The sequence below is a fragment of the Carya illinoinensis genome, chromosome 2 (assembly GCF_018687715.1).
Source record: "Carya illinoinensis cultivar Pawnee chromosome 2, C.illinoinensisPawnee_v1, whole genome shotgun sequence".
Taxonomy (NCBI): domain Eukaryota; kingdom Viridiplantae; phylum Streptophyta; class Magnoliopsida; order Fagales; family Juglandaceae; genus Carya; species Carya illinoinensis.
Window position 1 is genome coordinate 1,703,113 of NC_056753.1, and position 13,880 is coordinate 1,716,992.

Below are 13,880 nucleotides of genomic sequence, written 5' to 3' on the forward strand. Positions count from 1 at the left end.
CTTTTACAGTACATACCATACACATGACATAATTTAGATAAATTTTAAAATTTAAGTATTAAAACTTAAATCATACCATAAGGACGATGTATGGTGTAAATGCATCCTAAAATCACTATGAAAGACATATATTATTCTAGTTGAGATTGGATGCTAATGTGATATCAAATAATTTGAGTTGATATGTAAATAGTAGTATTTGTAGATTTTATTAAGATGTGTTTAAATATAAATAAATTGTGATATATATTTAAATGTATGAAATGAGTTTAAATTTTTATAAAAAATTAAAAAAAAATAATATTTCTCATCAATAATTAGATTAAAAATGGATTGAAATAATCTTGAAATCTAAACATGGCTAATTTAATGGGCCGAGTCGACACTCTTCCAGCCCATGTTTACAAACACCACCCGCATCCGTTCGTCTTTCGTGCCTTCTTCCCGACATTTTTCCTCAAATCGACAGCGTCAAAGCGTCTTAAAAGATCGTATTGAAAACTTGTGGATCCCAGCCCCTAGGTGCTTGTTCGAGAATTTGCATTAACAATCTTGAAGCGTTTGCGAACTCACTCCCCCAGACCGAAGTCAATGGTACGTTTTCTTACGAAACCCTAGCTTGATTCCTCAATTGATCATTAGTTTTTTTTTTTTTTTTTTTAATTTTATATTTGAATCTCCGGGACTTTTTTGTTTTTTAATCTCGGGAAAACTTGATTCGAATGCCTTTTTTATTCTGCATTTTGACAATTCTAATATCATGATCTAGGTTTTAGGTATGATCATTGCATTAACGCGAAATTATATGGCAGACCGATGCTTCCGGTTGTGAATTTACTTCAATCAGAAAAATGTGAAGGGTTAGGGTGATGTGGTTAAAAGTAATTTGATTATGATATAAGTATCATTTGAGTTCTTATTTTCATATGGTTAATTTTCGTACGAACTTACTTTCGAATTATGCTTTTGGTCACGATATGTTATGGATTTTCTGGGTTACAAATAGCAACTGGGTTACAGATAACAAGAACTGAATTAAGAACATTATAATGGATTTACTTCGAGGGAAATCCTTCCTATACAATGGCAAAGATCAAAAGCACCGTATGACTATGATACAAAAACTCCCCGTTTTATTAACTTCCCCAAATGACTAATTCTTCCTTCCTCGATCACAAGCTCAGACCTTTTGCTGTCCTCAGTTCCTTCCACATACACTTCAGTCTACTCCTAACACGATATATGTAATAAAATCTGAGTGTTTTCCATATGTTTAGGCAGTTTTTAGCCATTTGGCATCTTGAATACGGCTGACTTTTGTTATGGTAAAAATTAGTTTGGGACACCTGAAGGCAGCGACTTCATTTAGGACTAGTATACTCTCACTTTCATCTTATTTGATAATATAAGAGGATCGACAAGTCTTTCTCTAACGGTTCCTGACCATATTCTACGTAGTTTACTGCCGTAGTAGATCACCCTGTTTGAATGTATAGAGCACCAAGTAAAAATGTTAATCGTGTTGTTTTGATTTTTCTTGACGCTTTTTAGAGAGCCATAGTTGGTAAATGATATCAGTTTTTTAAATATGTAATCATCCCATCAGGCGACTCTTTATAGAGGGACATCCAGGAAAGATAAACCCAGAGGACGTCATCATGGTTTAACTCAGCAGAAGAGGCAAGAGATTAAGGAAGCATTTGAGCTATTTGACACTGATGGCTCAGGTATTAAAATGGTTTGTTATCATATTTGTCTTCGCAATATTTATTTTTTATTTTTTGCGATAAATTTTTTGTTTGACCTTGTTCTTTAGGCACTATTGATGCCAAGGAGCTTAATGTCGCCATGAGGTATGAAATTCATGCCTGATGTATGTACTTGATTAGTCATGAAATCATCATAACTTGGATCTTCTCTTAACAGGGCCCTTGGTTTCGAGATGACAGAAGAGGTAATTACTAATTACCCTTCTACAGTATGCTCCTTAGATAAACGTGTTTGTGCTGCACATGAGTGTGTTTGGTTGGGTTTTTGATGAATCTGGATTATTTCTGTGGGGCTGCTTTTAAAGAGAAAAAATAAGAGAGAAAAGAGGGGGGGGGGGGGGGGGGGGGGGGGGGGGGGAGGCGATCTTTGTGGGCATACAGGGTAGCTCTCTCTCTCTCTCTCTCTCTTCAGTAGTCCTAGGAGAATGTTCTTGACTTATGTTGAGTCATGTAGTTTTTCTCTTTATCCCGGAATTTGATTTTAGACTTTTTGACAACATGACAACATGGCTAACATATTTCTCAATTGTGTCATTCCAGCAAATCAATCAAATGATTGCAGATGTGGACAAGGATGGCAGTGGTGCAATTGATTTTGATGAATTTGTGCACATGATGACAGCCAAAATTGGAGAAAGGGACACTAAGGAGGAGCTCATGAAAGCTTTCCGCATTATTGATCAAGATAAAAATGTAAGGATTGGTTCTGTCAGGCGTCTTCTATGTTTCTTCTTGTTAATAACTGTATTCTCTTTTCATTGCATGTAGGGAAAGATATCTGTGTCAGATATTAAGCGTATAGCGAAGGAGCTGGGTGAGAACTTCACTGACAAGGACATTCAAGACATGATTGAGGAAGCTGACCGCGATCGTGAGTTTGCATTCTACACATTGGATGTAGCTTTTACATTTTGCCAGCTTCTTTTTTTAATCTATTATTTATTGTCTGAAACTTATCTGGTTGAATTTCAAAATAATTATTTCAAACTATTATTCGATTCTCAAATACACTTCCAAACTATGACATGATACCTCACCCTCCAAACTCAATTCTCAAATTTGTACTGGGTTGCTTCCTGGTCAGATTGGGTCGAATTGGATGGCAACGCCATGACTGTAACAGAGGGTTGGTTTTGAGGGGGAGTTGTTATGGGTTATAGTGGGAATGGGGTGCTACTTTGAGGGTTTTTTATTACAATTTTACCCCTTCGATTTTGATTACATGCAGAACACTGGACTTGCATTTCTTTTTCAGCATTTTGGGGGGGAAAAATATAGTTGCAAGCATAATTGTGTACTAATCTGTGCACCAATATGATGTGATTGGTTAAAAAGTAGATTTTATTGAAAACAGTGTTAATTTAAATTTTAAGTATGAATAAATCAATATTGGTACACAAATTAGTACGTGATTGTGCTTATATGTAGCAAAACTCTTTTGGGGGGGGGGGGGGATGGAATCGTTAGTGTCACTGTTTATAATTTTATTTTGTTCATGCATTTCGTCAAATTCTATTCTCTCTCTCTTTGGAAAGTATATTAAATTATTTACTCTTTATGAGTTGTAGTAAATGAGGATTTTGGACTTGTTTTGCTTTTGAAACATATAGGTGATGGAGAAGTTAGTGCTGACGAGTTTCTCAGGATGATGAAGAGAACATATGGGTATTAGGCATACTCGGAGTATCAAAGCTTGTTGAGAGTTTGATCCTTTGCAGAGAAGGATATTTCTGGATTATGCTGTCTGTACTCTACTATTATTTTTACAGCCACACACTACGGAGCATATATATTGGACAACGTGGAAGTAGTTCAAGACTTTTTATTTTTAGAGTGTTCTGCCTTATGAATGAACGATTGGATCCAAGATAGGGTATGGTAATTAGTAAGTACTGTGCGTGTATATTATATTGTTGCTTTTGACTTATTATATAGGAAAATGCCAGTGGCCAGTATGCCCCATGAGTTTGTTCTCTCATATTGATCCTTTATATATTTAATTTTTTCATACTTCATAATTTTTTTTTTTTTAAAAAAAAAGAAGACTGTGTATTGATGTATTTTTAAAAAAATTTTAAAAATATTTATAGATATTTTTGTCAAATTTCCTTATATTTCTTTTAAACGCGTGCTAACTGTCACTAATCTCTAGAGTCTGACGAGCTCATGAGATTATTTCTCATTTTCGAAACCAAAAAGATTTGCCGCGTTTGGTTATACATTTGGTCGGTTGATAAGAAGAAAAAAATTGAAAATTAAGATATTGTTAAAATAAAATTTAAAAAAATTAAATTATTTATTATAGTTTATGTGAGAGTTTAAAACATTTATAATGATTATTGAAATGAAATAAATGAGATAATTTGATTGATGTAACGAGGCCTGACTCATCCTTTCCATCTTGTGCAATTGTCTCTGGAGCATAAAAGCCAACAAAATGTAGTTTTGTATGTCTTCATCAACATTCCGGAAATATTGGGAGTTTGGCACAAATTCAGAATCAACCTCTGCCGGACATATAATTTGTAAACACAACAAGAGGAATAAGCTCAAAATGATGGGAGGGAAAACAAGCAACCTCAGCATACATTCATCACAAGCAAAAATATTACCTGGATCATTAAAAAAAAAAAAAATTAATACATCAATTCCAAGAAATTAATAATGTGGTTTGCAGCCAACATACATGATGGACCACGACCAACTGTGAGGCACCGATTGACAACAATTAAAAGTGCCCACCAGCAAACAGCACAATAAACCCATCCCTTCCTCGTCGAAAACACCTAGAAGATTAAAAATTTGGCATTTACCACCCAGTTCAGTTCTACAAACTTTAATTGGGAAAACGATCATAAAGATCTATAGATCAACAAAAACCACACCTGAACATTAGTTGGATCCTAGCAGTAACATAAATGCTGTAAAAAGTAACCAAAATTGTCATTTCGAGAAATGCTTCAATCTGATGCTTTTCTCCTCGATTCCAAGTAGTTCCGTTTTATGTTCCTCACGACACTGTTGATGTCCCACTCGTAGTCTGTTTGGCCACGTAAACTTGCTTTATCTTTGCAGGGGGAAAGCTTTTTTCTGCACCCAAAGACTGATTCCTTCCCTGGAGCCCCATTCTGCGATGGGTCCATTCGGCCCCCGAACTATTCTTTTGGGAAACCCCACCTCCTCTTTGATAACTATACCCCGAGGAATGACCATACTGCTTGTGCTGAGATGACTGAGTCTTAAAAACGGAATTTGTGCCGTGGCCACTGCTGATTTTGCTACTGCGTGCCTGAAGATCAGTCTTGCCAACATCAGCAACGGTGCTTACAGATGAGCTGCTAGTGACCACAGCCTGTGGCTGAGCCCCGGTGCCAGAGGAGCTTCCAGGATCTACTAACCCTAATTCATCGGGGAACTGGGTGACAGTTGCATCAGTTGGCACAGGAAAATTCCGGCTGCTGTCAGATGGCATTGAACTTCGAGAATCAGGGAATCTGTTGGCAGTTAATGACTGGTTAACAGCAGGCCCATGGCTGAATTGAGATGTAAGAGCACCTTCTGCCAGTTTTTGCATTGGCATTGACTGGGGAACAGATTGAAGAGGTGATGCAGGAACGTGCTGCCAACGAGCTTGGACTGACAAGTCAGGAGAAGACTGGGACAAAAATGTTCACCACCCGGTTAGTTATACCATAAAGGAGGAAGAAAAGTAATATCGACTAATTAAACTTAGATGGCTTGTATGCCTTCTACCTCTACAAGAATTATGCTGCTTAAAATCACCTCGGCCCAGCATATACATACAGACAGTCGTGCGTGTGTGTAAAGCATTTTAAGGGAGGCTTTCCCCTGCCCACAATCTTTACCTGGAAAGGAGATACATCGAACATGGCCAAAGGAGAAGGCATTGGCAGGAGAGGCGACCCAGGGGAAAGATGCTGGATAGGAGAGGGCATGTTTGAAGGAGTGCGCTGTGCAGAAACCATATTCAAATTGTTTATATCCCCCTCACCCACACTCGAAGCAGTTGATACGGGATTGTGCTTCCAATCAGGTTGCTTGCCAGACGGGATATAAGTGGCACCCATGAAACTCAAGCCAGCTTGTCCAAATTGTCCAACTGGTGCAAAATGGCTATAAACAACCATGTGTGGAGGGCCTTGAACCCCTGGGATGCCTGCTGGAGGACTGATGAAGGGCCCAGTAAATCCAGTAGGAGGGCCATAGAATGAATCTACACCAGAATGGCATTGTGGCCAGGTCCCAAGTGGCCCTGAAGCTGATGCACTACTCTTCTGGGGCTGTGATTGAGTGGTGGATGAAGATTCATCATGTTGTCCGAAAGCAAAGATAGGCCCCCCCAACATGTGGTTCATCTCGTAAAAGGGAAAATGAGAAGGCGGTCCTCCAGGAAAATGAGAAAGCATCTGGCTTGAGGAGTTTTGTGGACTTGCCAATGGTGGCCATAAGGAAATTGGCAATGTCTCAACAGACAGATCAGCAGGAAGAGCAACACTAATAGATTCTTCTGCCCTTGATTGACTTTCTAATTGCAGATCACCATCTACACCTGCCAAAGATCAAGAACACACTTCAACATAATGTATACCAATAAACCATGTTAATATTCGGATGGGACAAGAAAGAAAATACAACCTGCTGTTATTCCATCAATATCTGCTCCAAAGCTTTTCGTATCTGACACAGAGACAGGGGAAACACCCAGCCCATTTCCAACAATCTCATCATTGCTGATGGCTGCAACGGCAACCGCTGAAGCAGCTGCTTCAGCTTCAGCTTCACAATCCTCCAAGTGAACACAAGATTTGGGGACATTTTTCTCCTTTCCAAAGTAAAGATTGCGATCATCCTCAGCTCCAGGAAGATTGTGAGATATTTGGATATTTGACCGACATGGACCTGGAGGGCCAATACCAAGAGAAACCGCACAGCTACTAGGAGGGAGAACTGTTGGAGATGTAACTGCACCTGCGCAGGAGACAAAACTCTTTATTTAAGTGAGACAATTACAATCCCCATATATTCTTAAGTTCACAAGAGAGCAGATGCTCACCAAATTGGATTTTCTCCCCAGTAAGCAGGGAGTTGATTGGCCTCGTGGCAGAAGAGTATGACATGTCCTTTGTCAAGATGGATGATGTTGGCATGATGGGCTCACTAACAGAGCTATTATGATCTACAACAGAAGCATTAGAATCGAATTGTTCAGGCTTCATAGCCTCATCAAGTTGTGTTTGTGTTAGGGCCATAACCTGCCAGAGAAGTCAGATTCAGATTCTTGGCAGAAATAATAAGCAAATTATTACAACAGACCAACAAAATAATGAGCCAATGAGCTTGTAATCAGATTAGTTTCAGAGTAGCAATATTCCCCAGGGGGTTGGGCCAAACATATACTTGACTCATTTTCTAATCATAGTTGATTCAATTCATACAAAAAGAGAGTAAGACATCTAGCAAAAAGTAGCGCTGACTGCGAACATTACACGTGGAAGCACTTGAATGTGAGAACAGTCCCAACTGTTAGCAGCAAAACTTTGCATACCTGCTGATTAATCCTTGAATTATTCCAAGGCCCTAACGATGATGTCCGGGCATTATCGAGGACCACGTCAATCACCACTTGTGGTCCTAGGAAGACCTTATTTTTGCTGTCAAAAATCTCTCCTGGTCCAATGCTCTTTCCACCACCATTTACTGTAGGAACGGAGCCCGTCTGGAGGGATCTGTAGAAGAAAATATGAGATTTAACATCATTTATAAAATATAAATAGTCTTCACGTGAGTACATACCTGATTGCTTGGGATCGCAAGTCAGTTTGGGAATCAGTTTTCACAGCAGGAGTACCAATTGGAGCCAATGGTTGTGAGACTATGGCAGTGTTAAATCCAGAGGATACTTCAATGTTTGCCAAGCCACGTCCCTCAGATGAAATGAGGTCAGGCCGAAGGCTCTTTGATGCTTCTCTACTTGTTGATGCAGAAATTTTAGTTAACTTGGCTGGGATGATAGTGTTCTGTGAAGTAGAACGAGGTTTACGCTGCATCTGTCGTAAACCATTTCAATTAGAGCTAATAAAATACTCCTGCAATGGACACCCAAAAGAGAAATGGAACCGAAATTCAAATGAATTCAAACCTTTGAGACCCGAGACTTTGCCTTGATTTCTTTCTCTCTTTGTTCCCGCCGATCATTCAGCATTTGCCTCTTCGACCGCACCTTGATGAAGTCATCTTCATCACTAGGAGCTTCAATGCCGGGTTGCTCGAAGACGCGCACAATGCCACTTTGCAAAGAAGCATCAACAAGCTCTTCAGAACCAATATTCCTCTTAAGGTTTCCCTCTCTGGACTGTAGGATGCTCTGACTCCTCAGCAAGGCCTCCTTTACATATCCCTTTTCATTTCTGCTTCCGGAATCCATCTCCTGTGATCTAGATGGACCTGAAGTCAAGTATGCTGAGTCTACTGTCGGTTTCAATTGCTTACTTGATACAGCCACCTTCCGAGGCACACTTCTCATGGATATTTCTGTACCCCTTCCATTGGTATTTGACTTATCATCCACCCCAATGTGATGAGATGAAACCAAACCAGTAGATTGTCTCTTTTCTGCACTTTCCCGAACTCGAAACTCAGTGCGCTGAACATTACGTCGGGGCCTCCTCTGCAATCCATTCAAGTCTGTGTGAGAAGTGTCAGCAGCTGGATATGATAATTTTGAGCTAGAATTCTTAACCGTGAAGACATATCTTTTCCCTCTGCCACTGGATATTGGCCCTTGAGTCTTTGTTCCACTTAAATCCTTTTCTTTTGAAACCAACTGAGATGATGCTGCTTCATATTGAGGCTGCCTTTCTCTCGTATTGGACAAGGAATTGTAGTTCTTCACAACTGAATTATTCTGCCCCTGATCTTCTACCTGCTGATATGATTCATACCGCCCACTGTCATCACTACAATTGGAAATCTCTGTTTGAAGCTGCTGCTTTTTAACAGTTTTTCCAGCATTATCTCTAGCAGCAAATGAATTTACCTCTTTTGACACAATTCCTTGGGAATGCTCCAGATGACTTGAAACAAGGCCTGGTTGATTATCCATTGAAAGTGACACAGCATTGTTCTTCATTGGATTATGAGCAGAAGATTCTTGACCCGGTTGAATTGGCAGAGGACCTCCTGGGTTCTGATTTATAGAAAAACTGGCTGGAACATTGGGTTGAGCAAATGACATGGATTGAGGAGCCAATGGCAATACTCCCTGAGATATGGGAGATGTGTACCTTAACTGACCAAACTGGAAGAGAGGAGGCTGTGATGGGTGCATGTGGGTGAGGGATGGGCCAACCTGAGGATGCAGGTGAAGAGGCATCTGAATAGAGCCAATCTGTATGGCCGTAACTGGAGGTGGTATTAGAGAAGGACCAGAAAACAACCCAAACTTAACAGGCACCTCAGTTTGAATCGGTACAGCAGGTACAGTAGACATCACAGTCTGACTAGATGAAGGATGTGAGGCCAGATTGATTACAGATGGGACAGGATGCTGAACTGACATACCAGAGCTACTAGAAGCCTCCGCATGATCTAAAATCTCACGTGCTAATGATGCATGAGCATAACTGGGTTGAATGACAAAATCCTGCATGGCCTTCTCAGTTTCCTGGAACACTCTGGAAGAACCATCACTGCTCACTTGAGGAGCAACATCCACAGGTTTAAGGGCTTGTCCATCACAACATCCACGTTCTTCAAAAGCATCTGTTGATCCCTGTTGTATCACAAAACTACTTTCTCCATTCCTTGAACTCCTTTCAAAATCATCATTTGGCAGGCCAACTGGAACACCCTCATTAAAGCCTAAAACGAAATTTTCCATCATGTCGGGTGACCCTTTCTCCTTTAGATGCATATCCTCAAACTCCTGGTTTAGGTCAACATTTTCATCATCTCCTTCATGCACTTCATCTTCTTCCTGGTATCCATCCTCATCCTCATCATATTCTTCCTGCTCTTGCAACCGCTCATCATTCTCTACAGCCCATTCTTCATCATCACCAGCACTTGAGGTGGTCACCATATTTTCTTCCTCGGCTTTGCTTGATAAGACAACAGGTTCATTCTCCTGTTCTGACAGGGGAGCATCTTTTTCTTCTCCTGCAGCTGATGCCACATCAGAATCTCCAGATTCATCCGGATCATCATGAGATAGAGGAGTTGGAGAACTAGGAGGACTTGAAACAGAGAGTGAAGACTGCGAGTCACACCTTGGTGTGTTGTTATTATCTAATTTTTGCTCCCGATTCTCAGGATTCTGTTGTTGGACATTACTAAGTTCACGTTGGTCAAGATTCTCTTGATGACTATCATCATACCCAGTCTGCATGTTAGTTTCACTTCGAGCTGGACGATTGTACCGTACCTCATTTTCCAAAAAAGGACCAGGATGTTCATTCTCAACCCTGTAGGACGTCTTGTTCATAGAAGCTAGTGATGGAGGGGGAAGAACACGAGGCTGCCTCATGGAATACCGTGACCTCCCAAATGAATAAGGCCCATCTGCCTCAGTATTTGGATATGAACGGTCAGAATATTGAGGATAAAGATTACCGTGGGAATGACCTTGACCCCATCCAGCATCACCAAACTTTTCAACAAGACTCTCATGATATTCTGAGTCCATCTCCATATTTTTGCCATAATGATCACCGTCCCCGGAAAGATTCCACCTCTGCCCTCTAAGATGAGTGAAATCATTCATGTGAGGCTCTGGAATCCCACCTCGATGATGAGTCCTAGAAGACATATATCCAGCTCCTCCATAGAACTCTTTTCTAGAAAATGATCTCCGACCAGCAGATGCATCTCTCCTGGGACCATGGTGACCATTCTCTTGGTCTTGGATGAGGAAGCTTGTGCTGCTTCCACTCTCATACGCATCTCTTCTCCACGAATTAACAGGTTTTCCCCTGTCCATCAGGGTGGAAGAGCCATCTATCGAAAAGTGAGGCCTAGAACCCATCTCAAATGGCCTATTATGACTGGAGGAATCAGAAGATGCTGATGTTGTAATCCTCTCCACCATTCTTTCACCATCTTCCCAATCACCAATGTCTGCCATCCTAGAGCTATCTTTTTCATTTACTATATCGGACATCTTCTCATCTGAAGCAGTGGGATAATTACCACCAGTCTTCACTGCTTCAGCCTGCCTCTTGGCAATCCTTTGCTCCAATTCTAAAAGCTTTTGCTTAGCAGCCTGTTTCCTCCTCTCTTCCTCCATAATAATCCTTTGTTTCTCCTCTTCTCTAGCTATCCTCTGTTCTTCAGCTCTTTGCATGGCTTCCAGTCGTTCTTGCTCTGCTCTCCATGCTGCTTCCCTGGCTTCCTCTTCCAACCTTCTCTGCCTTTCTTCGTGTTCCCTAGCCAACCTATCTCTCTCCTCTTCTTCTCTTCGAGCTAGCTCCAAGGCTCTTTCTTGCTCTTCAATGATCCGCTGCCTCTCCTCTTCTTGCAACTTTTGGACTCTCAAAAGTTCGGCCTCAAACGATTCCCTTACAGGATCATGGAAATCAGTCTGTTTGGGCACATCTTTCTTCCTCTTAACCACCCCAACGAGACTCCCAGAAAAGGGATCCCGTCCATCAAAACCTATAGCTTCAAAGTCTTTGATGAAAGGGTCCTCCATATAGGGTTTTTGACTCTTTGAGAATGGACGTTTCTCCCTACCAAAATTGAGTAGAGGATCATTAACAGGAAGCCCTTTACCACCCAAGGAATATGAGGATTTAGATACCGAGTTATTCTGGAAACCATCGCCCCTATATTTGGTGTGCTGATCATGGCTGTACCGGTCCCGTGTATTCCCTTCAGCCCCTCGGCTGCTGTATAGATCTGTAGCATTGTTCCTTTGGTGTCTCCCTCCCTGTCCATACCCGATATTTGTCCTTCCAATATCATTATTACCATTTTCACGGAATGGTGATGCTGTGTATTTGTTCTCTTTAATTGTCTCTCTATTAAGTGTAGCCGGCCTCACACTGGTACTACTTCGATCATTTTCAACTCCTGGAACACCAAATCCATCTTTAGAAAGAGAGACAGTTCTCCACGAGTTTCCTTCCCGCCCTTCTTTACTAGGCATTCTTACATCTCTGCTGAAAGGGTCCATTTGGGGGACTTCACTGGAAAAAACCTTTCCAGCTTCATTGTCACGCTGACCCCACCTGTTAAATTGGTTATGAACTGGCTTCTGTGGTAAAACGCTAACCCTGGGCATATCAAAATCTCTTTCCCAGTGAGCTTCGCCCTTGGGAAACCCCTGATCTCTTACCCGGTCTGTCAAACCAAAACTCGTGTCACGCTCATCATCAGCCCAATCTGATCTCAGATTCACACGAACAAGCGGCAGTGGACCTGGAAAATACTCTTCCTGCTTCCGAGCTCGCTCCGATGTCCATGAACCACCAAAACCGTGACTTTCACCACCCTTCTCAATCAAACCATTAACAACACCATGATGGGATGGTTGCATTTGAGGGCGCATACCACCATGAGAACTCAAACGGGAACCAACCTTCTGCTCATTGGTTGACTCATTACCAACTGCTTGCTTCTGTTTCTGACTCAAACCATCCTTTTGTTTCTGTGTAGGACCTGATGTGGAAGGCAGAGCAGCCTTCAGAGATGGAAAATCCTCTCCCCTCAAAACGGTCGCTTTCTCTGCTGGTGGTGGTAGAGGTCCAATCGAAGCAGAAGCCGGGGGTCCAGCCATGCCTGACCGAGCCGAGGGCGGCAAATACACGCTGCTCCCCCTGCTCACCCCATCGACACTACTCAAACTTGGGTCAACTCCATCAGCTCCATGATCACTAAACCCTTCATTCTCTTTCTCTTGCAATGCAATTGTACCCGGCTTAGTCCACCCCATACCGGACGAAGTTGGCCTTGGCCCACTTCCCGAAACCCCACCGGCGGGCCCAACGCCTGTTCCCAACAAATCGAACCTCTCATGCTCCTTTCGCAAGGATGGCAAGTTCAAGGGGGGTGGAACAGAAAGCTTCGGCCCAGCCTTCTGTGAGCTTCGAGGCCTCGAGAGGACCACCATTCCTCCTCCTGCGCCGCCACCATGACTACTGGGTCGGGTTCGATTAGATCCATAAGCGCTTTGATTAGATGAATGTTGATGGTGATGAGGTTGCCCATACGATTTGTTCAGATTCACCGACACAAACTTAGTCCCGGCTCCGGGATTGGCCATGGCAGGGGTCCGACCCGAAACGCAACCCGTTTGGCGGATTTGGATTTCCGCCAGCGCATCAAAACCCTAGCCCTAGATTTCCCCTCCACCACAAAAGAATTGCCTCACAGATTACTGTTCTCCTATTACAGATCTTAAGTAAAAATCGACGATCCAATACAACCAAACCCTAGGATCTTTCTCTGATCCTGATCAAAGCCAAAAAACAAAAACAAAATTAAAAGCTATGATCGATTGCAAACTTCGATTGATTGAAAATAAATAGAACAGTAATTAAAAAAAAGTATGATTTAAAGTGTATGTATGCGTGTCTTGGTTCGAAAATTAGGGTTCCAGTGTGCGGTGATTTACTTTCCGACAGAAAGAGGAGGTGGATATTAAAAGGATATGGAAAAGGGGGCGTGGAAGAGGAGCTCACCTCCGGGGAGGGGGGGCGTAGGTTAGAGAACGGCCGGAGTTAACGTGCGCCGCGGAGAATCCAAGAGGAGAGAGCGTCAGATAGAGAGTTCTGTTAACCAGAATAGAGAGAGCAATACAAAGCGAGAGAGCTAAAAAGGCGCACGAGATGAGAGCAAATTATGAAGGAACTGTGTTTTCTTGTTTTCGTGTTTGTTACCCCTTTACTTTTTTATATTTATGTTTGTTTCCACTCCGGTTACCGAACATTTCAATTACATCCAACATTTCCTTCTATTAAATCTAAAAATAACTTTAAAAAACAATCTAAAAATAAGGGAATGAAAACAGTCAAATATTTCTGTCTAAGTAGATCGTATGTGTGATTTCAAAATATTAATTTCTGAAATTAAAAAATAAAAAACTTTTTATGA

At 41.6% G+C, this 13,880-nt stretch overlaps 2 protein-coding genes across 2 annotated transcripts; one reads left to right on the forward strand and one right to left on the reverse strand.

Annotated features, from left to right (window-relative positions):
• The first annotated feature begins 407 nt into the window (after positions 1 to 407).
• LOC122296376 (caltractin) lies at positions 408 to 3,747 on the forward strand. The gene is made up of 7 exons (XM_043106004.1): positions 408 to 594; positions 1,607 to 1,727; positions 1,817 to 1,853; positions 1,927 to 1,954; positions 2,310 to 2,462; positions 2,538 to 2,640; positions 3,380 to 3,747. The coding sequence occupies exons 1-7, from the start codon at positions 592 to 594 to the stop codon at positions 3,439 to 3,441; spliced, it is 507 nt and encodes a 168-aa protein (XP_042961938.1). The 5' UTR covers positions 408 to 591; the 3' UTR covers positions 3,442 to 3,747.
• Positions 3,748 to 4,391: 644 nt separating this feature from the next.
• Positions 4,392 to 13,631, reverse strand: LOC122296369. The gene is made up of 8 exons (XM_043105990.1): positions 13,469 to 13,631; positions 7,930 to 13,238; positions 7,584 to 7,837; positions 7,336 to 7,516; positions 6,844 to 7,042; positions 6,426 to 6,758; positions 5,636 to 6,339; positions 4,392 to 5,424 (listed from the first exon to the last, which is right to left on the reverse strand). Exons 2-8 carry the CDS (start codon positions 13,048 to 13,050, stop codon positions 4,780 to 4,782), a joined length of 7,437 nt encoding a protein of 2,478 aa, XP_042961924.1. The 5' UTR covers positions 13,051 to 13,238; positions 13,469 to 13,631; the 3' UTR covers positions 4,392 to 4,779.
• Between the last annotated feature and the right edge of the window lie 249 nt (positions 13,632 to 13,880).